The 24,576-nt window shown below is 56.3% G+C and overlaps 2 protein-coding genes across 3 annotated transcripts in view; both read left to right on the top strand.

Moving 5' to 3' along the window:
* Positions 1–14,417, top strand: part of RASGRF1 (Ras protein specific guanine nucleotide releasing factor 1) — a 36,188-nt gene extending 21,771 nt beyond the window's left edge. The window contains exons 12-27 of one of the 2 annotated variants that reach the window (XM_054387985.1): positions 530–666; positions 1,348–1,430; positions 2,566–2,814; positions 3,536–3,906; positions 5,107–5,232; positions 6,054–6,224; positions 6,461–6,567; positions 7,155–7,267; positions 8,181–8,241; positions 9,860–9,963; positions 10,278–10,362; positions 11,514–11,711; positions 12,905–12,984; positions 13,440–13,557; positions 13,747–13,815; positions 14,325–14,417. In XM_054387985.1, coding sequence (XP_054243960.1) covers positions 530–666; positions 1,348–1,430; positions 2,566–2,814; positions 3,536–3,906; positions 5,107–5,232; positions 6,054–6,224; positions 6,461–6,567; positions 7,155–7,267; positions 8,181–8,241; positions 9,860–9,963; positions 10,278–10,362; positions 11,514–11,711; positions 12,905–12,984; positions 13,440–13,557; positions 13,747–13,815; positions 14,325–14,417 — 2,165 coding nt within the window. Of the gene's footprint in view, positions 1–529; positions 667–1,347; positions 1,431–2,565; positions 2,815–3,535; positions 3,907–5,106; positions 5,233–6,053; positions 6,225–6,454; positions 6,568–7,154; positions 7,268–8,180; positions 8,242–9,859; positions 9,964–10,277; positions 10,363–11,513; positions 11,712–12,904; positions 12,985–13,439; positions 13,558–13,746; positions 13,816–14,324 lie in introns of both variants that reach the window. The other variant, XM_054387984.1, reaches the window with a different exon arrangement.
* Positions 14,418–16,936: 2,519 nt separating this feature from the next.
* Positions 16,937–24,576, top strand: CTSH (cathepsin H). Its single transcript, XM_054388081.1, has 12 exons — positions 16,937–17,009; positions 17,231–17,262; positions 17,343–17,448; positions 17,537–17,607; positions 18,055–18,159; positions 18,310–18,396; positions 19,323–19,378; positions 20,816–20,897; positions 20,989–21,057; positions 21,409–21,515; positions 22,454–22,579; positions 24,053–24,576. Exons 1-12 carry the CDS (start codon positions 16,937–16,939, stop codon positions 24,126–24,128), a joined length of 990 nt encoding a protein of 329 aa, XP_054244056.1. The 3' UTR covers positions 24,129–24,576.

Genomic DNA, 24,576 nt, shown 5'->3' with positions numbered 1-24,576 from the left:
GGGGCAAATCAGAAAGCTGGGGAGCTGAGCAGGGCCTGTTGTGACAGGACAAGGGGTGATGGTTTGAAATAAAAGGGAGAGTCAGACTGGAGAGAAGGGAGAAATGTTTGACCCTGAGCGTGGGGAGAGCCTGGCCCAGCTTGCCCAGAGTTGGGAGATGTCCTATCCCAGGACCAACTGCAGGTCAGGTTGTTTGGGGCTCTGAGCAATCTGCTCTGGTTGCAGCTGTCCCTGCTGATTGCAGGGAGGTTGGACTTGGATGAGCTTTAAGGTCCCTTCCCACCCAAACCAGTCTGGGATTCCATGTTTCTGGGATGATCCAGTCAAGTCTTTACCACGCACCAAACATGCACATTCAGACCTTCTCCTTCCCTTTGCACTCACGGAGCCTTTGCCCAGCAAACCCAAACCAGCCTCACCACTGACACCCCCTGACCTGCAGCAAACTCCTTAAAGATCAGACCCATGGTGGGATGAGGCTCCAGGAGGTCTTTCAGTGATCACTCTCTGGGGTTTTTCTACTCCAAAGCCAAAGCATCAGGGCAGGACATCGACCATCTGGACTTCAAAATCGTGGTGGAGCCCAAGGATTCCTCATCCTTTACTGTTATCCTTGTGGCCTCATCCAGGCAGGAGAAGGCTGCGTGGACCAGTGACATCAGCCAGGTAGGAGAGAGCTGGCAGGAAGGAGGTGTTGTGGGGTGGCATCCCAGGGGAAGGGCAGTGGCTCTGGGCACCCAGAACTGTCACCTGGTGTTTGCTGGGTGGCCTCGAGCTGTGGTAGCACCCGGCTAGGTCTGCACTCTGGCTGCTTTCCTGGCAACATTTGGGTGCTTGGGATCTGCTGCAGGCTGAAGTCTTGCTACATCAGGCTGGGATTAGCAGCATGGATGGGCCTTGGGCATCCAGGTTCCATGCAGAAGGTGACTTGGAGGTTGATTCACCAGCCTGGAGCAAAGGAGGCTAAGGGGAGACGTTCTGGCTCTCTACAGCTCCCTGAAAGGAGGTTGGAGCCAGGTGGGGGTTGGTCTCTTCTCCCAAGGAACAAAAAATGGGACAAGAGAAGACAGCCTCAAGTTGTCCCAGGGGAGGTTTAGGTGTGACATAAGGAACAATTCCTTCCCCTTGAGGGTTGTGAAGGCCTGGCCCTGGAGGGGTTTCAAAGCTGTAGAGATACGATGCTGAGAGGGTTAGGGTAGTGACCTTGCAGTGCTGGGTTGGACTTGATGATGTTAAAGGTCTTTTCCAACCCAAGAAATTCTGTGACTTGATGTCCAAGCCAGGTGGGCAGTGGGCAGGTCCTCACTGCCACCACCTTCTCCCACCTCCCACCCATGTCTCTTCCAGTGTGTGGACAACATCCGCTGCAATGGCCTCATGATGAATGCCTTTGAGGAGAACTCCAAGGTCACTGTCCCCCAGATGATCAAGTGAGTGCTGCTATGCCTGGGCACTGCAGAGGGCACCAGGCTCTGCATGGCTCCACAGCACAGTTTTGGTGGCATCTGAGTGCTGCCAGGGGCTGCCCCATGGCTGTGCTGTGTGCTTGTTGGGGTGCAGGGCTGTGGGAGTGAGGGACATGCGTGGTGCTGGAGGTGGGATGAGAGAGATGTGGTATGAGGGGGTCCAGACCCAGTGGGGTATCCCCACATTGCCCACCCATGTGGCTGTGGGTCTTCTGTCACCTGGGAAGAGTCTTGGTCTTTGGGATGGTCTCAGGGATGGTCATTCCACATGTTTCAGCCAAACCCCTGCCCACAGAGTCTTGTGTGATCATAGATGTGGGATCTGTAGACTCACAGAATGGTTTGGGTTGGAAGGGACCTTAAAGATCATCCAGTTCCAACCCCCTTGCCAAGGGCAGAGACACCTTCCACTAGACCAGATTGCTCACAGCCTCATCCAGCTTGACCTTGAACACCTCCAGGGAGGGGTCATCCACAGCCTCCCTGGATATCCTGTTCCAGTGTCTCACCACCCTCATACTGAAGAACTTCTTCCTAAGACCCAGCCTCAATCTGCTCTCCCTCAGCTTCAAACCATTCCTTCTTGTCCTGTTGCTAGACACCCTCATGAAAAGTCCCCCTCCAGCCTTCCTGTGGGTGATGTTCTCCCTCATTCAGGGGTGTGGATTCCCTAGCTTCTCCATGGGGGTTTGCTGTGGGTGATGTTTTCCCTCATTCAGGGGTGTGGATTCCCCAGCTTCTCCATGGGGGTTTGCTGTGGGTGATGTTTTCCCTCATTCAGGGGTGTGGATTCCCCAGCTTCTCCATGGGGGTTTGCTGTGGGTGATGTTCTCCCTCATTCAGGGGTGTGGATTCCCCAGCTTCTCCATGGGGGTTTGCTGTGGGTGATGTTCTCCCTCATTCAGGGGTGTGGATTCCCCAGCTTCTCCACGGGGGTTTGCTGTGGTTCTCCTGGGAACAGCCCAGCTGAAGGAGGCTCCTTCGCTGCCAGGCAACCTGTGCATCTTTGGGGCGGGGAGTGGTGGGGGGGCAGCTGCCTGCCTGGAGCAGCTGTCGGTCTGCTTGCAGGTGGCAGCAGAGGTGTCTTGTCTCCCTGCAGGTCTGATGCCAGCCTCTATTGTGATGATGTTGACATTAGGTTCAGTAAAACGATGAACTCCTGCAAGGTGCTGCAGATCCGCTACGCCAGCGTGGAGCGGCTGCTGGAGCGCCTGACCGACCTGCGCTTCCTCAGCATCGACTTCCTCAACACCTTCCTGCACTCCTACCGCGTCTTCACCACCGCCCTCGTCGTCCTCGACAAGCTCATCACCATCTACAAGAAGCCCATCAGTGCCATCCCTGCACGGTGAGGCTGCCTGGCGTCGCTCCTCTGCCCGCCCCAGTCGCTGGTCCCAGGTTTAGGGAGGGCTTCAGGGTCGGTCCTCTGCTCCTCGCAGCTGCCTGGCCCTGCTGCCACCCCCAGGCCTCTTTCATAGCTTTGTAGAATCATAGAATGGGTTGGGTTGGAAGGGAGCTTGAAGATCATCTAGTTCCAACTCCCTGCAGTGGACAGGGACACCTCCCACTAGAGCAGGTTGCTCAAGGCCTTTCACCTGGTCCCTGTGAGTTGTGATACCCTCAGATTGGGCAAGAATCCCAGACTGGTTTGGGTGGGAAGGGACCTTAAAGCTCATCCAGTCCAATCCTGCTGTAGCCAGGAGGGACAGCTACAACTACAGCAGGTTGCTCAGAGCCCCAGACTACCTGACCTGCAGTGGTGCCAGGGATGGGGCATCTCTGGGCATCCTGGACCAGTGTCTCACCACCCTCAGCATGAAAACTGAATCATAGATTCATAGAATGGTTTGGGTTGGAAGGGATCTCATAGATCATCTAGTTACAACCCAAGCTCCACAGGTGTCCCCCCTCCTGGGACTGGGTGGTGGGAGCAGGGTGACAGGCTCATGCCAGCTGTGTGCCATGCTCCATGGATGCTCTGATGACCCAGCACTGCTGGAGCTACTGGTGGGGACCCTCAGGCAAGAGCTAGGTGTGAGTTCAGCCTTTGCCTGTCTCTTTCCCCCCAGGTCCCTGGAGCTCTTGTTTGCAAACAGCCAGAACAACAAGCTGCTGTACGGAGAGCCCCCCAAGTCCCCCCGAGCCAACCGCAAGTTCTCCTCGCCTCCTCCTCTCTCCATCACCAAGTCCTCGTCCCCCAGCCGGCGCAGAAAGCTGTCCCTCAACATCCCCATCATCACCGGAGGGAAGGCGCTGGATCTGGCTGCCCTCAGCTGCTCCTCCAACGGTTATGCAAGTGTCTACTCCTCCATGGCCCCCTTCAGCAAGACCACCCTGGACATCAACAAACTCTATGTGTCCAGCAGCTACCCCAACAAGATCCCTGACGAAGGAGAAGCAGCCAGCGAGAAGCAGGAGGAGCAGCTGCCGAGCAAGCAGAGTGAGCCACTGTGGGTCTGCAGGAGGGGGGACTCCAGCCCAGGGAGGGCACTGGTCTTGGTGGGTGCTCTGTGTAGGATGCAGGGACATGTGTGGTGGAGCAGGCACAGCATGCCCAGGGAGATTGTGGCAGGCAGTGTGTCTGGGAGCTGCTGAGGGGTGGGCCTGGGAGCTCGCTCTTGCCTCACCAGCAGGCACACAGCAGCCCCCTGTGTACTGGGGAGACTGGTGACAGTGGTGGTGGTAGTGATGTTGGAAGAGGTGGATCAGCAGTAGTGTGGCCCTCCAAGAAGGACATTGAGGGGCTGGAGAAGGCCCAGAGAAGGGCAACAGAGCTGGTGAAGGGTCTGGAGAATAGGGTTGGTGAGGAGCAGCTGGGGTTGTTGAGCCTGGAGAAAAGGAGGCTGAGGAGAGACCTTCTGGCTCTCTACAGCTCCCTGAAATGAGGTTGGAGCCAGGTGGGGGTTGGTCCCTTTTCCTAGGGAATAAGTGATAGGACAAGAGGAAACAGCTTCAAGTTGCCCCAGAAGAAGTTTAGGTGGACAGGAGGACAAGTTTCTTGTCCTTGAGGGTTGTCCAGGCCTGTCCCAGGCTGTCCAGGGCAGTGGTGGAGTCCGCATCCCTGGAGGAGTGTCAAAGCCATGGAGATGTGGTGCTGAGGGCCATGGTTTGGTGGTGACCTGGCAGTGCTGGGGGAACAGTGAGGCTTGATGATCTGAAAGGTCTTTTCCAGCACAAACCTTTCTGTGATTCCGTGATTCTCCCTCACTGTGGGTTGGGTGAACACCTTCTGCACACAGGCAAAGGCTCTGAAGAGGGCAAAGCCTGTCTGGGAGATGGCCACAGCTGAGGGCAGAGGACAACCCAGCCTGAGCTGCAGGGACAGGCTGCCCCAGCTCCTCCCACAGCCTTTGACTGGGAGGCAGACACCATGTCCTGCCCCACACGGGCCGGAGCTCACTCATGGTCCCAGTGGCCAAGATGTGGGCAGAGCCTTCCAGCTCTTTGTGAGAACAGAACAGGAAAACCACCTGAAAGTCCCACCACAAAATCCCACCCAAAGCCCACTGCAGCTGCAGGCTCTGTGTGGTCACTTGTGCCCAGCTGGAATGGTGCAGGCTTTGGGAGGATCTGGAAGAGCTGAAATGCAGCTGGACGTGGCCCTGTCCAGCAGGGCTGGTGATGGGTTCCTGTTCCTCAGGCTCCGAGGTGTCTGTCCGGGAGGAGTCAGACACAGACCCCAACCAGAGTGACGAAGCTGAGGCTGAATCGTCCCCAACAAAGTCTCCAACCACTCCCAAGTCCATCAAGGGCAAAAACTCATCAGGTAATGAGTGAGCCAGGACCTGTCCTGCTTGGGGCCACCTGACCCTGGCCATGAAGAGCTGCAGGTGTGGAACTGGAGCAGATCTTCAGGGCTGTGGACAGGGAAATGTTGATGTCTCTGCCCATGTCCCAACACACATCCTGCTGGAACAGGTTGTCCAGGGAGGATGTGGCTGCCCCTTCCCTGGAGATGTTCAGGGCCAGGTTGGATGGGACCTTGAGTAGCCAGGTGTAGTGGAAGGTGTCCCTGCCCATGGCAGTGTGTTGGATCTGGATGATCTTCCAGGTCCCTTCCAACCCAAACTAAACTTCTCAGCCCTTTCCTTCCCTCCCAAGGCTGATCTGGTGCTCTAGGAGCACTCAAGATGTGAGCTGCTGGAGACATGAGCCAGGGCTGGCATCGAGCATCAGTTTGTCTCCCCAAGTCTGTTCTGTAGCCAGCTGAACACCATCTCTAGCTCCCTCTGGACTGAACTCCTGCTAAAGCCACGCTGGAGAAATTCTTTGTTGTGGTGGCATCCCTTAAACTGTGAGCTCCATACAGTCTGTGCCCACCTAAAGCAAGCAGCCTTGTGGTGTTAGCTGCTGGCTGGGCTTAAACCATGACACCACCTGCTTTGCCCCAGTTCTGGTGGGGTGGAAGCCAGCTCTCCATGAAGAGCAGACCCAGGTGGCCACCTGCACCCACTACCTCCATGAGCCCCTTTCTTGGCATGCCCTGACCCCAGGAAGGCTGGCTGGGCACTGGGGCTGCAGGAGGGGACCCATCTGGGTTATGGAGCTGCCCACAGTGGTATCAGGAGGCTGCTTCTCCCCCTGCAGATTTCTCCTTGTTCTCCTACAACAACGGCGTGGTGATGACGTCCTGCCGGGAGCTGGACAGCAGCCGCAGTGCCCTGTCCGCTGCCTCCGCCTTCGCCATCGCCACGGCAGGGGCCAACGAGGGCACCCCCACCAAGGAGAAGTACCGCAGGATGTCCCTTGCCAGCGCAGGTACCCTGCCCTGGGGGGCACCATTCCGGGGTGCCCATTCCTACTGTCCTTGGCTGGGTCACCCTTGGCTGAGAGACAACCCCTGGAGCACCTCCGGCCCAGCACCTGCACGCTCTGGGTGGTTGGCACGGGGTGCCTGGGGATGCTTGGGGAGATCTGGCTGCTCCTCTCAGCACTCCTGAACATCCTGGGGAGGGGTTCCTGATGGGAATCTGAGAGGTCTTGGGCAGTTTCAGGCTTCCCCACGGACCAGCGTAACGGGGACAAGGAGTTTGTGATCCGCAGAGCAGCCACCAACCGCGTCCTCAACGTGCTGCGGCACTGGGTCTCCAAGCACTCACAGGTGGGTGCTGGGGGATGGGGGCCTGGTCACTCCCACCCCTGAGCTCCAGACAGGAGGACAATTTGGCACCTTCTAATGAAGGAAAAGAGTGGGTGTGGGGAGGAGATGAAAGCTGTGAAGCTGGGGAAGGGGAGTCCCGGTGCAGAATGAGAGGCTGGTGGGGGAGTGGGACAGAACTGGCATCTGTGGTCACCCCCCGCAGCTTGGCTTAGAAGATGAGCAGCTGCAGGGTCTGATTCCTGGTGGGGTTTCCATGCTGGGGTCAGGGGTAGGAAGCCTGGTGGCTTTCCTTGCTGTCCCTGTCCCTTTCTGCTGCTGGCTGCTGGGACATGGAGTGGTGCCATACTGGTTGGCACACTTAGGAAGCCCCTGTGCCTCTCCCAGGCTGGGTGATGCCAAGGGAATGGCACAGAATGAGCCTTCCTGGATGGTTCCTGTCTGTAGGGTGCTGAGGGGTGGGAATCTGGGAGGAAGAGGCAGGCTCAGCCCTTAGCCCACCCGATGCAGCACGGGGCCATGGGTCTTAGCCAGGCTCCAGGGGGCAGGGAGCAGAGCACATCATGGTGTGTCGGTGCTGGACTTGGCAGGACTTTGAAACCAATGAGGAGCTGAAGTTCAGGGTGATTGGCTTCTTGGAGGAGGTCATCCACGACCCAGAGCTCCTGACCCAGGAGAGGAAGGCAGCCGCCAACATCATCAGGTGAAGGGCCAGAGCTGGGGGGGGCTTCTCCCAGGTGCTGTTTTTGGCAGCTGCTTCCTGACCTCCCCAGCGGTAGGAGGTCCCCAGGACAGTGCTGGGGAGGAGGACAGGTGGTGCTGGCTTCAGGACCTGATGGGAGGCCATGGGTGCGATACGATCCCCACCCTCCTGCAGACATGGCCAAGGCTGAGAGTTGGGCTTGTTCAGCCTGGAGAAGAGAAGGCTCCAGGGAGACCTTCTGGTGGCCTTTCAGTGCGTCAAGGGACTGATCAGAAAGCTGGGGACAGACTTTTGAGCAGGGCCTGTTGTGACAGGACCAGGGGTGATGGTTTGAACTGAAAAAGGGAGATTCAAACTGGAGAGAAGGGAGAAATGTTTGACCCTGAGTGTGGTGAGAGCCTGGCCCAGGCTGCCCATAGAGGTGGGAGATGTCCCATCCCTGGATCCATTCCAGGTCAGGTTGTTTTGGGCTCTGAGCATCCTTCTCTGGTTGCAGCTGTCCCTGCTAACTGCAGGGGGGTTGGATTAGATGACCTCTAAGAGTCCCTTCCCACCCACACCAGTCTGGGGTTCCATGATTCTCCAGTTCTGTGTGGAACCCACCGAGCCCATGGCCCTTCCTGCTGTTGGACTGTGGGACAGCCCCCGTGGCCATGGGCTCATCAGATGAGCTCTGGCCACCCAGGCTATGTCCACCTCATGCAGTGGCCAAGACAGCAGTGTCTTGCTGTCCAGGTGACACACATGGGGCCAGCCATGGCCTTGGCTGAGGAATTTTTTTTCTCTTCAATATAAGAAATGGGACCTGGAGGTGTTTAACCTGAGCAGCCACTAGGTCCTGCTGCAGCCCTGTGGGAGCTGAGCAGCTCTGGGGCTTTCCCAGCCAGACTGATGCTGTCTTCTCCTGCTGTAGGACCTTGACTCAGGAGGACCCAGGAGACAACCAGATAACCCTGGAGGAGGTGGTTCAGATGGTAAAAACCTTCTCTTCATCTCTCTACCTGGTAGCTCAGCATGGTGGGAGGGGAACAGCTAAATGTCCCTGTGCTCCAGCACACCCAGCTGTTCTCCAAGCCTGATGCCCAGCCCTACAGCTACAAAGCAGGGGGAGGTTTTCCAGGGATGGGGCCAGCTGGGAGCACAGCTGGATCTGCCCTGGGAAGAGGCAACACTAGTCCAGCCCACTGGGCACATTAGATGGTTGAAGAGGGCACAGAGATGTGCCTGCCCTCTGCTGCCAGTGCCTGCCTGAAGGATGCAGAAGCACCCTGTGTCCTCAAACCTGCACTGCTCCCATGTCCCAGGAAGGTGGAATGGATTCCAGGCCCTCAAGAGAGGCTGCAGGGTGTTCGCCACCTTTCTGCTTTCACACCCAGCAATGTTTGCTCCCAGAAGAACTCCAGAGCCACTTGAAGTTGGGCTGGTGCCCCTGGAACAACAGCAGCTCTGTGCCCAGGGTCAGCTGGTGGCTTCTGGAGAGGCTGAGGCCCCGCTGGCAGGGGAGGTTTAAGCTTTCATCTGTAGCCAGGAGTGGTGGGAAGTCCCTGTGGAGGAGGGAGGAGAAGGGCAAGCAGAAGGTTTCAGTTGGCCCCTTGGCTGGGCTGTAGGACACACGAACCCTGCAGTGGTGGGGACACGAGGGGGCCTTGGACTTTGGGGTGCAGAGTGGGGTGAGGGGGCTGTAGGCTCCCTGAGCCCCTCCTCATGAGCTGTGCATTGTGCTGTATGCTGAACTCTTGGAGCCCTCCTGTGTGGCACTGGTGGCAGTGTTTGCTGTCAGCAGCACCCCGTGCTCAGGCAGGGTGTGCCCCCCCAGCCTGTACCCACCCAACCTCTCCAGGTGCTCTTGAGCCTTGAAGTGGAGCCCAGCTGGTGTGTGCTCTCCAGGAGCTGCTTTCACAACACCTTCCTTGGGCAGGAGGGGATCTGGCACCAGCTGTTAATTGGTGCTGGCTGGGAGGGCTCCTGAGGCCACCTCACCCATGGGTGCCTGGAGCCACCCTGCCTTTCCCCAGCCCTTGCTCTGCAGAAGGTGCCCCAGTGGTGGCCACCCAGAGGCCCTGGCTCTTCTCAGGGTCAACAGCATGTCCTGCACCTGCAGCTCTGGCCAGGGGACAGCAGCCTGGCCTCTCTGTCCCATGCTGGGAGCTGCTGCAGGAGCTTCTCCTGAGGAGGGATAGAGAGATGCTACTGCTGGCTTCTGGGAGGGGGATGTTGTAGTAGAACTTCAAACAGTTCCCTCATGGAGAACCTCATGCTTGTGGTCTGGGGCTGGAGGTTCTGACTGCGAGCCCTGGTGGCTCCAAGCACAGGGCACCCCAAGTCCCCTCATGCCACCAAGTGGCACTCAGCCAGAGCCAGGCAGTGGGCATGGAGGGGAGGGCCCTGTTCTCCTGCTTTTCTGCACAGGAGAAGAAACTTCTTTGGTGTGAGGGTACTGGAGCCCTGGAACAGGCTGCCCAGAGAGGTTGTGGAGTCTCCTTGTCTGGAGAGCTTCTGAACCCATGTGGACATTGTGATCCTGGGCAGGCTGCTGTGGGTGTCCCTGCTTGAAATGTCCAATTTCTTACTGTGCTCTCATTTGTTGCTCAGGCTGAGGGAGTCAAAGCAGAGCCCTTTGAGAACCACTCAGCCCTGGAGATCGCTGAGCAGCTGACGCTGCTGGATCACCTGGTCTTCAAGAAGATCCCCTATGAGTGAGTGATCACCCAAGGCTCCACAGCAAAACTCAGAGTACAAAGCCTCCCCAGCTGCTTTCCAAGCAGCCCATGCCAGGCTCAAGCCCACATTTTCAGATCTTGCCCTGTGGCTTATCTGCTGGTGTGACCAGCTTGGAGAGAGTTTCCTCTGCCTATTGCACTTCCAAGGGCATCCCTGTGGTGCCTTTCCAGCTGTGTGGGGCTGAAAGTCCTTGGCATTTCCATCCTGTGTTGTTGAAGTAGAGCTTGCAGGCTTTGGGTGTCCCAGAAAAACGGGAAATAGATGTTGACCTGACTGTTCTTGTTTGCAGAGAGTTCTTTGGGCAAGGCTGGATGAAGCTTGAGAAGAATGAAAGGACTCCTTACATCATGAAGAACACAAAACACTTCAATGATGTAAGTGCAAAACAGCAGGGGACAGGCAGACAGGCAACAATCATCGAATCCCAGACTGGATTGCTAGGAAGGAACCTTTAAAGGTCACTTAGTCCAACCCCTCTGCAGTCAGCAGGGACATCTGCAACTACAGCAGGTTGCTCAGAGCCCCAAACAGCCTGACCTGGAATGTCAGGCCTGAACTCAGCACCTCAAAAACCTGTGTTCAGTTTTGAGCCTCTCACTCCAAGAAGGACATTGAAGGGCTGGAGAAGGTCCAGAGAAGGACAACAAAGCTGGTGAAGGATTTGGAGAACAGGGCTGGTGAGGAGCAGCTGAGGGACCTGGGGTTGTTTAGTCTGGAGAAAAGGAGGCTGAGGGGAGACCTTCTGGCTCCCTGAAAGGAGGCTGGAGCCAGGTGGGGATTGGTCTCTTTTCCCAAGGAACAAATGACAGGACAAGAGGAAATGGTCTCAAGTTGTACCAGGGAAGGTTTAGGTTGGACATGAGGAACAATTTCTTGTCCTTGAGGGTTGTCAAGGCCTTTCCCAGGGCAGTGGTGGAGTCCCCATCCCTGGAGTAGGTTCAAATCTGTGGAAATGTGATGCTGAGGGCCATGGTTTGGTGGTGACCTGACAGCGCTGGGTTCATGGCTGGACTCCATGATCTTCCAACCCAAATGATTTGGTGACTCTATGGAGCAACCGGAGAATCAGTCTTAGGAAGAGTGACTGATGGAGCTGGGGCTGCTTAGTTTGGAAAAGAGGAGGCTGAGGGTAGACCTCATTGCTCTCTACAACTACCTGAAAGGAGGTTGTAGAGGGGCTGGTGCTGGTCTCTTCTCACAAGTGATTAGTGATAGAACAAGAGGGAATGGCCTCAAGCTGTAACAGGGTAGGTTTAGACCGGACATTAGGAAAAGATTTTTCCCAGCAAGAGTGGTCAGGCACTGGAATGTGCTGCCCAGGGAGGTGGTTGAGTCCCCAAGCTTGGATGTGTTTAAAGGTGGTTTGGAGGTGGTGCTTGGGGATGAACCTTGTCGAGTAGGGTTGTGGGTTGGACTGGGTGATCCCCTGAGGGTCTTTTCCAAGCTGAGTGTTTCTGTGATACGCGTAGCTGCTGTCCAAAGCTGTGGTGACAGCTGGGGGGGGCTGGCGCCGGTGTCCCCACAGGTCAGCAACTTGATAGCGTCGGAGATCATCCGGAACGAGGAGCTGACGGCGCGGGCCAGCGCCATCGAGAAGTGGGTGGCGGTGGCGGACATCTGCCGCTGCCTGCACAACTACAACGCCGTGCTGGAGATCACCTCCTCCCTCAACCGCAGTGCCATCTTCCGCCTGAAGAAAACCTGGCTCAAGGTCTCCAAGCAGGTAGTGGGGGCACGGCATGGGGGATGAGCCTCTCCCAGGGGGCTTGGAGAGGCTTGGATGGGCTGGGCAGGGGGGAGGGGTGGCGTGGGGACGACACTCTGCAACTGCCTGAAAGGAAGTTGTAGTCATAGCATCGTAGAGTTGTTAGGGTTGGAAGGGAGCTCAAGGATCATCCAGTCCCAACCCCCCTGCCATGGGCAGGGACACCTCACACTACAGCAGGTTGCTCAGAGCCACATCCAGCCTGGCCTTAAAAACATCCAGGGATGAGGCTTCCAGCACCTCCCTGGGCAACCTGTTCCAGTGCCTCACCACCCTCATGGGGAAGAATTTCTTCCTAACATCCAACCTGAATCTACACATTTCTATTTTTGTTCCATTCCCCCTAGTCCTATCATTACCTGACACCCTGCAGAGTGATAAATCTGGAATTCAACAGGCTCTGGAGAAGGTGGGAGGCAGAGGAAGGAGACAAGTGGAGAGCCTCCATCCCCAGCAGTGAGGGCAGCAGGGGGAGGGAGGGGATTCTGCACCTCTGCTGTGGTCTGCTGAGACCCCACCTGCAGTGCTGGGGCCAGCTCTGGAGTCCTCAGCACAGCAGAGACATGGACCTGTTGGAGCAGGGCCAGAGGAGGCCACAGCAATGCTGGGAGGGCTGGAAGCCCTCTGCTGTGAGGCCAGGCTGAGAGAGTTGGGGGTGTTCAGGCTGAAGAGAAGGCTCCAGGGAGACCTTCTGGTGGCTTTTCAGTGCTTCAAGGGCCTGATCAGAAATCAGGGATGGACTTCTGAGCAGGGCCTGTTGTGATAGGACAAGGAGTGATGGTTTGAACTACAAGAGGGAAATTTGGACTAGAGAGAAGGAAGAAATGTTTGACACTGAGAGTGGTGAGATCCTGACCCAGGTTGCCCACAGAGGTGGGGAGATGGGGCTCTGAGCAACCTACTCCAGTTGCAGATGTCCCTGCTGGCTGCAGAGTGGTTGGACTGGATGAGGTTGAAAGGTCCCTTCCCACCCAAACCAGTCTGGGATTCCATGATTTTGTGTTGGGGGAACTTTGCTTTCAAGCTTTTGCTGAGAAAAGGCATTGAACAGCTGGACAGGGGTGACCTTGGATCTGCAGCCTTCCCCCCACTGGCTGTGGGCTGGAGGTTCCTTCCAGGACCTTCTGCAGGTGCCCCTTTGTGTTTTGCAGACAAAGGCTCTGATCGACAAGCTGCAGAAGCTGGTGTCCTCAGAGGGCAGGTTCAAGAACCTGAGGGAGGCTCTGAAGAAGTGAGTGAGCTGCAATTCCTCTCCTGCTGGTGGACCCATGGGGCTGGGGGACCTGGAGCCCATCCCAGCTCCCACCCTGCATATGGGGCTTTGCTCAGGAGATTATTTTGGAACTGCACCAACTCCTGTCCTGTTCAGCAAGCAGCTTGTGGAGAGACTTTCAGCCAGAAGCTGCTGCCCTGAGCTGTGGTGTGGGGATTGGAGTGGGGAATCTTTCCTGGACATGGGGACATCTTGTTCTCCCCTGCCCTCACAGACTTGGAGTTTAAACCCCAGAGTGCCAGATATGGAGCTACAGCTTCTCACCAGTCACTCCAGCTGGCGGTGGACCTTACTGGCACTGCTGTGGGTGCTGTGGGTGCATGAGGAGCAAGGGTTGTGTGTATGTGAGAGGAGCAAGGTGTTTTTCTTACTTGTTTCTTTTTCTCTTACTTGTTCCTGGGTTACTCTTAAAGCTGTGACCCTCCCTGTGTCCCCTACCTGGGAATGTACCTGACTGACCTGGCCTTCATCGAGGAGGGGACCCCAAACTACACTGAGGATGGCCTGGTGAACTTCTCCAAGATGAGGATGGTGAGTCTGCCAGCTCCAGCTTGGAACCCTGCAGCTTGGTGCCCAGTCTGTGGCCCAGCACAGCTGTCTTTGGTGAGGGATGCGTCTGGAAGAAGCAGAGCAGCCCTTTGCACCTTGCTGTGGTCAGAGGGTGTGGGTGGAAGGTGCCCCAGCAGCTGCCACCAGCTGCTGTGTCTTCTCTCCGGGCAGATTTCACACATCATACGGGAGATCCGCCAGTTCCAGCAGACCTCCTACAAGATTGAGCACCAGCCCAAGGTACAGCCCTGTCCCCAGAGCCACCTGCTACCTCTTCTCCCCATCACCCTCTAGAGCACATCTCTCTGAGGAGGAAAGACTGAGAGAAGCAGGGCTTTTTAGTCTGGAGAAGAGCAGCCTGAGGGGGGATCTCATCAATGCTGATCAATGCTTCAAGGGTGGGTGTCAGGAGGGTGGGGCCAGGCTTTTGTCAGTGACAGGACAAGGGGTAATGGGCACAAACTTGAACATAAGCAGTTTCATCTCGAACTCCTTTAATTTAAGAGTGGTGGAGCACTGGAGCAGGCTGCCCAGAGAGGTGGTGGAGTCTCTGTCTCTGGAGGCATTCCAAACCTGCTTGGGACGTGGTTTAACGGTGGTGTATTGATGGTTGGTCTCCATGATCTTAGAGGTCTCTTACAACCAAAACAATTCTGTGGCTCTATGATCTTTTCCCAGTTTCACCATGTCTGGTGGGCTGCAGCAGAGGTGGGTCCTCCCATGAACAGTTTGGCTCTCCCTTTCCCCAGGTGACCCAGTACCTGCTGGACCAGTCGTGTGTGATGGACGAGGAAAGCCTTTACGAGGCTTCTCTGCGGCTGGAGCCCAAGCTGCCCTCCTGAGGTGGGGGCAGCCATGTACACAGGCTGTACCATGCTGTACATACCCCCTGCCCCCCATGGACCACCCCAGGGACCCCTGCAAGCAGCCCACCTCTGTGCTTCCCCAGCCACCCGCTGCCCTCCTCCTCCTCCCCAGCCCGCAGTAGGATTCCCTGCACCCTTCCAGGTTTCACTCACCGACACTGCGCTGGAGTCCCGGGCTCTTGCCCATCAGCTTTTTGTCACTTGTTCTTCTCCAGGGGGGGCTGCTGGGTGGGCAGGGAAGGGGTGACCCCTTCTGTGTCCCCCGTGGGGCTCAGCACAAAGCGGCTCAGATGGGACTGGCAGCAACATGCCTGTGCAAGCTCTGAAAGAGACGGAAGAAAATGTGTTGATGTTTATTGCTCCTTGCCATGCTGCCTGCTCTCTCTGTGCCACCCGTGGTGCTGGGGGGCCTCTGGTTCCCTCCCTGTGCCAGTCTAGGTGCTGGGGGACCAGCAGCAGCATCCCAGTGCAAGCTCTGGAAGATGAGGAAGAGGAGGAAGAGAACACATTGATGTTTATCACTCTGTCACACTGCCTGCTCTCCCTGTGCCACCCTTGGTGTTGGGGGGGGGCCTCTGGTTCCCTCCCTGTGCCAGTTCTGGTGCTGGGGGCACCAGCAGCAGCATCCCTATGCAAGCTCAGGAAGAGAAGGAAAAGGAAGAAGAAAAGGAAGAAAGCATGTTGGTATTTATCACTCTGTGTGATGCTGCCCACTCTCCCTCTGCCACCCTCAGTGCTGGAGGGGCCTTTAGTTCCCTCTATGTGCCACTCCTGGTGCTGGAGGGACTGGCAGCAGCATCTCTCTGCAAGCTCTGGATGAGAAGGAAGAGAAGGAAGAGACAGGAGGGAAGGAAGAGCAAGAGGGAGAGGAAAGAAAGAGAAGGAAGAAAAGAAGAGAACATGATGTTTATCACTCTGTGCCATGCTGCCCGTTCTCCCTGTGCCACCCTCAGTGCTGGGGGGCCTCCAGTCCCCTCCCAAGCCGGGAAGATGGGACCATCCCTCGGACTCCTTGCTGCGTCTGGCTCCTGCCAAGCTTCTGTGGATATGCTGTAGCCCCGTAATCCTTGTGACCGCGCCGAGTAACATGCCGTAGAGTTAGCAACCGATGAGCGAGTGTTTTTCTTACATCTACTGTAGTCCTGTCTGACCACCTTCTAGCAGGAGTATAGTAATGTAGTGCTTATTCTGTGAATATATCCATGGGTTTTTTTACCGTGTACAGGACACAGACCCAGTGAACCCGCCCGTGGCAGGCATGCCCCACGCGCCACCGGACACTTTTTGCTGTCAGCAATACCTCGTGGTATGAGAATTTCTCTTTCAAAGCCCTAAAACTTTCAACTGAACAGCTTGTTTTGGAAGGAGATTTTTTTTTTTTTTTTTTTTTTTTTTTTTTTTTTTTTGTAAAAATATATGTTTCCTGATTACCTCTTGCTAATAAATCTATTCTATCTCAGGGTGAAATGGGACTTGGCCATGCTTTTATCAAGCACAGATCCAGGCGGGGTGAGGAGAGGCTCGAGAGCAGGCTGGAGGAGAAGGACTTGGGGGTGTCAGTTGGTGGAAAAACTCCATGTGAGCTGGCACTGGTCACTGGCAGCCCAGAAGGCAGCCATGTGCTGGGCTGCAGCAAGAGAAGTGTGAGCAGCAGGACGAGAGAAGTGATTCTGGCCCTCTGCTCTGGTGAGACCCCACCTGGAGCACTTTGTCCAGTTCTAGTGCCCTCAACATAAGGACAGCGATCTGCTGGAGAGGATACAGAGGAGGGCCACAAAGATGATCAGAGGACTGGAGAACTTCCCCTATGGGGACAGGCTCAGAGAGTTGGGGCTGTTCAGCCTGGAGGAGGCTCCAAGATCTTAGAGCAGCCTCCCAGTACCTGAAGGGGGCTAAAGGAGAGCTGGAGAGGGACTTTGGACTTTGTGATGATAGGATGAGGAGGAATGGATTGGAGCTTAATGAGGATAGACTGGAGGTTAGGAAGAAATTTCTGGTGAGGGGGCGAGACACTGGAACAGGTTGCCCGGGGAGGTTGTAGATGCACCCTGGAGGTGCTCAAGGCCAGGCTGAATGAGACCTTGAGCAACCTGGGCTAGTGGGAAGTGCCCCAGCTGGGACTGGATGATCTTCAAGCTCCCTTCCAACCCAAACCATTCTGATTCTATGAATGTATCGGCGGGGCAACGGCAGACCCACGAACAACCTCCGCCACCAGCTCCCGCCACGGCGGAGAGGCTCCCCTCCCTAGTCCCGCCCCTCGCGGGGGATGCACCGCCCCTTTCTCCGCCCCCGGGGCAGCGATTGGCCCAGCTCGGGTCAGACCGCACGGGGATAGGGCTGCCCTGCTCCTTGCTCGCATCTCAGGGTCTGTTCCGCTCGGCTCGGCTCGGCTCGTTCTAACTCGGTCCCGTTCAGGTCTGTTCGGCGCGGTTGGCCTCGTATCGCCTCGGCTCTGCTCTGCTCAGCTCGGGTCCGTTCGACTCAGTTCGGCCATGCACTGGGCCGCACTACTGATTCTGTCTGCGCTCCTGGGTCCTGCCGCCGCTTGGACCCCTTCTGCTGAAGGTGAGGGGGCAGGGGACTCGGTCTGGCCTGGCTCGGCCCGGCCCGGCCCGGCCCGGCTTGCCTCGGTTCGGCCCAGCCCAGCTCTGCCTGGCCCGGCCCAGCTCGGCTTGCCGCCTTGGGCTCTTTCCGTTGCGGGGCCCCCGGCTAGGCCGGGGAGGAGGCGGCGGGGAAGCGGAGCTGAGCCGGGGGACCCGCTGACTTCTCGCCGCTCTCTCCCGCAGAGGAGCTGCAGTTCAAGGTCTGGATGCTCCAGGTAAAGCCCCGGGCCCGGCGGTGGGGAGGGCCGGGCCGGGTGCCCCCGGGGGTCGCGGCTGAGGCGCTGTGTCCCCGCAGAACAACAGGCAGTATGGCCCCGGCGAGTACCCCCGCAGGCTGCGCATCTTCCTGGACAACAAGAGGCAGATCGAGGAGCACAACGCAGGCAACCACAGCTTTCAGAGTAGGAGCCGCTTCCCCCGCCCCGGCCCCCGCTGGCCTTTGAGCTCCTGCCCGCGGTGAGCGACCCTTTCGCCTTCTTTCTCCCATAGTGAGCCTGAACCAGTTCTCTGACCTGACCTTTGCCGAGTTTAAGAAGCTGTATCTGTGGAGCGAGCCCCAGGTGAGTGAGAGCAGTGTGGTGGAGAGCAAGGGGGCTGCAGGGCTGAGGACCCCAAGTTGTGGGGGGCTCTGAAGCCTGTGGATCAGCATCCCATGGTTGTGCAGCTCCAGATCTGTTGTGTGAAGTGTAGCGCCCTGTTCTTGGAGCCTGGGTAAGAACCATATGAAGCTTCCATCCCCTGTCTTCCCAGCATTCAGCCAGCTCACCCTTGTGACTCTAGCTCCAGCCAACTTGTCACTGCTGCTCCCAGCTTTGCAGCTTAAGCTGTGTTTTTTTGGGGTAGATCTGTTTTTTTTATGGGCCCAGCTCTTTGGGGAGTAGAGGAGCTCCCTGGGCACCAAGGGAATGGGCTGGCAGTGCCCTTCAGGGCTTTCCCAGGGCTCCCTAGCTGGCATGTAGCGTGGCAGTCGCTGCTTCTGCCACTGTCCTCTGATGCCTCAATTGCAGAACTGCTCAGCCACAAAGGGCAATTTCCTGCGCAGCTCCGGGCCCTACCCTGACACCATCGACTGGAGGAAGAAGGGAAATTTTGTGACACCCGTGAAAAACCAGGTGAGGAGAGCAGAAGGTGAAGCCCAGCTGCTGGCAGGGAGTGGAAATGTTCTGCTCCTGGCCTGCCCTTCTGCCCTAGCCTGGCATTCTGGGGAGGCTGGTGGCCCCGTGGCACATTATGGAGCAATTCCTTTCTGGTTCCTCATGCAGGGCCCCTGTGGGAGCTGCTGGACTTTTTCCACCACAGGGTGTTTGGAGTCTGCTATCGCCATTGCTACAGGAAAGCTCCTCTCTCTGGTAAGGGATTTTCCTTTCCTGTTCCCTCACAGCCAGCCCTGTCTCCAGTCAAGTGCTTTTGTCTGGGATGGCTCTCAGATGCTGGTTTCCAGTCTGGTAGTATTTGGCTGCCTGTGGCTGCGGTGGGCACCGCAGACCCTTTGGCTCCTCACAAGCTGAGCACAACTGTTGAGGGGGACACAGAGCAGTGTGGCCAGGAGCTCTTTGTGCCACCATCTTCTCTTGGGGTCAAAGCCTTTACAGTTAAGGGTGGTGAGACACTGGAACAGGTTGCCCAGGGAGGTTGTGGATGCTCCCTTCCTGGAGGTGTTCAAGGCCAGGTTGGATGGGTCCTTGAGCAACCTGGGCTAGTGTGAGGTGTCCCTGTCCACAGTGGCAGGTTTGGAACTGGATGATCTTTAAGATCCCTTCCAACACAAATTATTCTCTGATCATAAGGGTCTTAGGCAGAGCCCTTTTTGGAGCAGGATGCAACCAAAGGGTCCAGCAGCTGATGGGTGCCTGGTGTCCTGTGCAGCTTGCTGCAAGCAGCACCTTTTGTGAAACTGTTTATTTTAAAGACTGTTTATTTTTAACCTCCCAGAGGGCTTACGTTCTGGAAGAATTAGAAAGACAGCAGCTGCTGGTGTGGCTTTAGTTGGGTGTGAGCATTCAAAACATCCTTGACCTTTGAAAGAGATGTCAGCCAGCACTGCTGAGGTGGAAGGGTGTCCCAGCATGGGTAAGGAGGAATCTGTTGCAGTTGCAGCACCCTGGGCTACCAGCTCCATGTCTCCTCACCTTGCTCCTTGGGCCATGGAGCCTCCAGTGAGGTAGTTCCCGCTCACAGCTGCTCAGGTGGAACCAGCACTGCTGGGTGTTTTGTCTCACTTCTCCTGGGTGCAGGTGCTGAGCAGCAGGTACTGACTCAGAAATCTTCTCTGTAGGCAGAGCAGCAGCTGGTTGACTGTGCCCAGGCTTTTAACAACCACGGCTGCAGTGGGTAAGTCACACAAGGGTCAGAAATGAGAGTGTTTTGTGTTCTGTGACTGACAGACCCAGTGTCCTTCCAGATCCTGGAATGGGTTTTGTGTCCCCTTGGCTGAGACGTACCACAGAGAACGGTTTTGGGTAGGGTTTAGTTATTTCAGCTTGGCCCTCCTTAACGTTTTGAACCCTTCCCTAACTCCTGCACTTCTTCACCTCTTTTGTTTGTCACTTTCCTTCTGATGTCTGTCTTGTTATGATGTCTCCTGACATCCCAGTCATGGGTTCCTGGCTGGGCTTTCACACCCTCAGGGGGAGTTTTGTCTTCTTCCCTTGTGGGTCACGAGCCTCTCGTGGGGCTTTGCCCACAGAAACCTCTGCTTCCCCTTTGGTGAGCTGCAGCTGGTGCTGCAGAGGAGGCAGAAACAAAACCTTTCTGAAACTTTCCGTTTTCTGGATGATAAGCAGGGCCCAAGGGCTGCTCAGGGGGCTGAGCAAAGCCATTTTCATTGCTTTCAGGAATCCTCTGTAGTCCTTTCCATGTGCACACGCTGATCACACTGTTCTTGTTTTCCCTCTGTGAGCTGAGCTCCCTGAAGGTGGCCAGGAAGGGGAGCAGCTGCTGGCTGGAGATGTGGAGTCCTTGTCCTCCCTTGTGCTGGGTAGCTGCCTGCTGGGCAGAGGCCATGGGGGAAACACCTTCCATGTGTGAGGCTGCAGAGCTGCCCCCAGCCCTTCAGCTCCTGCTGAGCATTGAGCAGATCCCCTCTGGGGCTGCTCTTCTCCAGGCTCAACAGCCCCAGGGCTCTCAGCCTTTGCTCCTCACAGAAATGCTCCAGGCCCTTCAGCATCTTCCCAGCCTCTGCTGGACTGTCTCCAGTAGTTCTGTCCCTCTCAGTGGGCAGCCTAGGACTGGTCCCAGTACTGCAGATACATCCTCACTAGGGCAGAGTAGAGGGGGAAGGAGATCCTCCCTTGAGGTTCTTCACCCTGCTGGCCAGAGTCTGCTTTCTGCACTCCAGGACCCTCTTGGCCACAAGATGTATGTTGCTGGCTCATGAGCAACTTGTTGTCCACCAGGTTCCTGTGTTGCCTTTCTCCTTGGGAATTAGGCACTCAGGAGAAGATTTTCCTGTGCCTGGGTGGGACTGTGTCAGACCCCGTGATGGGCCAGACCTGGAGCCCCAGACAAGAGATGTTAACAAGAGCAGGCTGGGGTTGATGCTATTGGAGGGTCTGGGATGCCACCCTGTCCTTCTCTTTTCCCCTGGTTTGTGGGAAGGGGCTGCAGGGCTGCAAGGGAAGGTTGAAGGCTTTGTTCTGCAGATCCACAGAGGATCTGGGCACACATTGGCTCTTCTTCAGCCACTGCTGACCAGCACCCCTGGGTCCTTTTGCACCAGGCAGCATTCCCACCCTCATCAATCCACCTTCTGGCTGTGGTGTCTTGCAGGGGCCTGCCAAGCCAAGCCTTCGAGTACATCCTGTACAACAAAGGGCTGATGGGGGAGGACAGCTACCCGTACCGGGCCAAGGTATGGCCACCCCAGCTCACACACCTGCAGCAGCACCAGCACAGCAGGCTCCAGAGCAGCCTCTAACTCCAGGTCCTTTCTCTCCATGCAGAATGGCACCTGCAAGTTCCAGCCTGAGAAGGCCATTGCCTTTGTCAAAGATGTTGTCAACATCACACAGGTAAGGCCCTGAGGGCTACACTTCCAAACATTCAGGTGTCAAGTATGTGTCAGACATCACCTGGAAGCTCCTCAGATGCCCCTAGGTGTGCCAGGCTTTGCAGCACAAGCTGCAGCCTGCTTGCTCTTGGGAGTGAGGTGGCACTAGGGAGGTGCTGTAGTCAAAGTACAGGTATGGGGTCTCTGCTTTTACATGGTGGCTGCACCTCCAGGATGCAAGGAACTCTTGGTTCTTGTCTTCCAAAGTGAGGAGAAAGCCAGGGTCAGCCCAGTTGTGCTTTGCTGGTCCAGTAACCCTTACTGATCCCAGTGTAATCAGGAAGTAAATGACCCTGGGATCCTCTTCCTGCAGTATGACGAGGATGGGATGGTGGAAGCTGTGGGGAAGCACAACCCAGTGAGCTTTGCCTTTGAGGTGACAAGTAACTTCATGCACTACAGAAAAGGGGTCTACTCAAAGTGAGTATTTGTGCACCTGGGAGCGAGGGTGAAGGGAAGGGGTAGGGCTGGAGTCACTCAGTTGCCCATTTCTGTGCTGCAACACTGGGCTGCAGTCTGAGCTTGCTTCTGAAGAGCAAACAGCAACCATCAGCGAACTGAGCCTTGGTGACTGAGGTTCTGAGGGTTCTGATCTCCTAAGGGTTGAGGAGATCAAGGCTCCCTCAGTCAGTTTGCAGAATACACCAAGTTGGGTGGCAGTGTTGGTCTGCTGGAGGCTAGGAAAGCTCTGCAGAGGGACCTGGACAGGCTGGATCCATGAGCCCAGGTCAGTGGGATGAGGTTCAGTGAAGCGAAGGGCTGGGTTCTGAACTGGGGTCACAACAACCCCAAGAATGTTCCAGGCTGGAGGCAGAGTGGCTGGACACTGCCTAGTGGAAAATGACCTGGGTGGGAGTTGGGTCAACAGTGGCTCAAGATGAGCCAGAATTTGTCCAGGTAGCCCAGAAGGCCATCAGCCTTCTGGCTTGGATCAGGAATGGTGTGGCCAGCAAGGCAGGGATTGTCCCCTTGTTCTGGACACTGAACTGGACCCAGTGCTGTAGATGTGGCTCCAGTAGACAGAGGGGCAGGAGAAGCTCCCTTGACCTGCTGGCCACACTCATCTTCGTGCCCCCCAGGAGACCATTGCCCTTCTTGGTCATGAGGGCACATTGCTGACTCATGGTGACCTTGCTGTCCACCAGCACTCCCAGGTCCTTCTCTGCAGAGCTGTTTCCCAGCAGGTTATCCCCTTACCTTTGGGTTTTCCTTTCCTCTGTACACTCCAGAATTGGAAGCTGAGGGCATCTGTTAGTTGTCCTGGCAGCTGGGTGCAGTCAAGGTTGTTGGCCAATCTGTGATTCGTTGCAGGCTGGTTTTTGACACCAATCTGCCTGACTTTTCCCTTCTGTCTGCAGCCCATCGTGCCAGCACACTCCTGACAAGGTGAACCACGCTGTCCTCGCCGTGGGCTATGGAGAAGAAAATGGAACTCCTTACTGGATTGTGAAGAACTCCTGGGGCCCTCTGTGGGGCATGGATGGGTAAGGAGGTCCCAGTGCCACTGGACCCACCGTGGTCTCCCTGTACCTGGTAAAAGGACAGCCACATGTGTGGGATTCCACCCACCAGCAGCCCCCAGGTTTCTGAAGCTGCAGTTGTGCAGCTGTTTCATCCTTTGGGAATCATGGAACCATAGAACTGTGGAGGCTGGAAGAGACCTTTGAGATCATCAAGTCCAACCACTTGCCTAGAGCTCACAAAAGGAGGGGAAATCTTCCCAGTGAAGGAGATGTGGTCTACAAACCTGTCCTGGGGTGACTTGGTTAGAGCAGACCCTTAGATCACTGTCACCAGGGACTTGGCCTGCACGTGAAAGCCACCATGCCCCTGGTTCCTCCAGTGCCTCTTCTGTGGTTAAGCAGCCAGAGAAGAACAGGGTGTGCTGGGGGTGAGGTTTCATTCCAGCTCCACCAGTCAGGTTCTCTCTCACTCCAGCTCCTGGTCAGTCAGGTGCTTACTCTGCTGGTTTGTGATGTAAGGGGGCTAGGGAACAGCATTCCCTGGATAGCTGTGAGCTGACAGCTCTTTCACAGGGATTTGCTCCTTGTGCTAGTTTGGACATAATGAGAGAATCAGAATTGCTCAGGTTGGAAAAGACCTCCAAGGATCATCAAGTCCAACCATCAACCTAACGCCACCATGGCCATTAAAGCATGTCCCAAAGAGCCATGGCCACAGGCTTCTTGAACACCTCCAGGGATGGTGACTCCACCACCTCCCCGAGCAGCCTGTTCCAATGCTTGACCACTCTTGCAGCAAAGAAATTATTCCTGATCTCCAACCTGAATCTTCCCTGGCACAACTTCAGGCCATTTCCTCTTGTTCTATCATCTGATGCCAGGGAGAAGAGGCCAATCCCCACCTCACTCCAACCTCCTTTTCAGGGTGGAGCCAGAAGGTCTCCCCTCAGCCTCCTTTTCTCCAGACTGAACAACCCTAGGTCCTTCTGCTGCTCCTCACCAGCCCTGTTCTCCAGACCCTTCAGCAGCTTCATTGCCCTTGTCTAGACCTCCTCCAGCCTCTCAATGTCCTTCTTGTGAGGGGCCCAAAACTAAACTCAGTATTCAAAGTATGGCTGAGTCCAGGGGCACAGTCACTTCCCTGGTCCTGGTGGCCACACCATTACTGATCCAGGCTAGGATACTGGTAGCCTTCTTGGCTGCCTGGGCACACACTGGCTCATGCTCAGCTCCTATCAACCAGCACCCCCAGCTCCTTTTCCACCGGGTGGCAGTTTCCAGCCACCCTGCCCCCAGTCTGGACTGTTCATGGGGTGGTTGTGACCCAAATGCAGGACCCAGCCCTTGGCCTTGGTGAACTTCATCCCACTGGCCTCAACTCACTGATCCAGCCTGGCCAGAACCCTCTGCAGAGCCTTCCTGCCCTAACCAGGTGCCATCCTGGCTCTGCTGGAGGGGGGACACTTGCTGACACCCATTCCTTGCTCTTCTCAGGTACTTCCTTATTGAACGTGGCAAGAACATGTGTGGGCTTGCTGCTTGTGCATCCTACCCAGTCCCTCAGGTGTAAGAGGAGAGCACAGGCTTGGGACAGCAGGCAGAAGAAAAGGAGCAACTACATCTGTAGGAGATCCTGGATGCTGAAATCAAGGCAGTGATGAAACACCAGCCAAGGATAGATAAGAGTCCACTGGAAGTTGTTGCCTGCAGGTGGATTCCTGGGCTGGCAACAGCTTCCTGCAGGCAGAAGACCTAGACTTGAGCCTCCTCTCCCTGTGGTCCTGCACTTAGCACCAGACTCCTGCCTTCTCCTACTGCTTTGAGTTTCTTCACCCTGTCCTGAGGCCCTGCTGCTGGGGGGTGCCAGTAGTGGGAGGCTACTCAGGAGAAACACCACAATTTGAAGACACTTCCCCAGCAAAGATCAGCCCTTCCTTCAGGTGGCTGCTTTCCAGATGTAACTTCTAGGGATATTTTGAATTGTCTTTGAAGGAGCTTTTTTTTTTCCTTTCTGTAGA

The sequence above is a fragment of the Indicator indicator genome, chromosome 16, assembly GCF_027791375.1.
Source record: "Indicator indicator isolate 239-I01 chromosome 16, UM_Iind_1.1, whole genome shotgun sequence".
In the NCBI taxonomy this organism is placed as follows: Eukaryota; Metazoa; Chordata; class Aves; order Piciformes; family Indicatoridae; genus Indicator; species Indicator indicator.
This window is presented reverse-complemented; position numbering and strand designations above follow the sequence as displayed.

Bases quoted from the DNA above. Each gene is read 5' to 3' on its own strand.
- CTSH (XM_054388081.1), top strand. From the start codon at position 16,937: ATGCACTGGGCCGCACTACTGATTCTGTCTGCGCTCCTGGGTCCTGCC. The intron at 17,263-17,342 runs GTAAAGCCCCGG...GTGTCCCCGCAG, and splicing joins TCAAGGTCTGGATGCTCCAG to AACAACAGGCAGTATGGCCC. The intron at 21,058-21,408 runs GTAAGGCCCTGA...CTCTTCCTGCAG, and splicing joins ATGTTGTCAACATCACACAG to TATGACGAGGATGGGATGGT.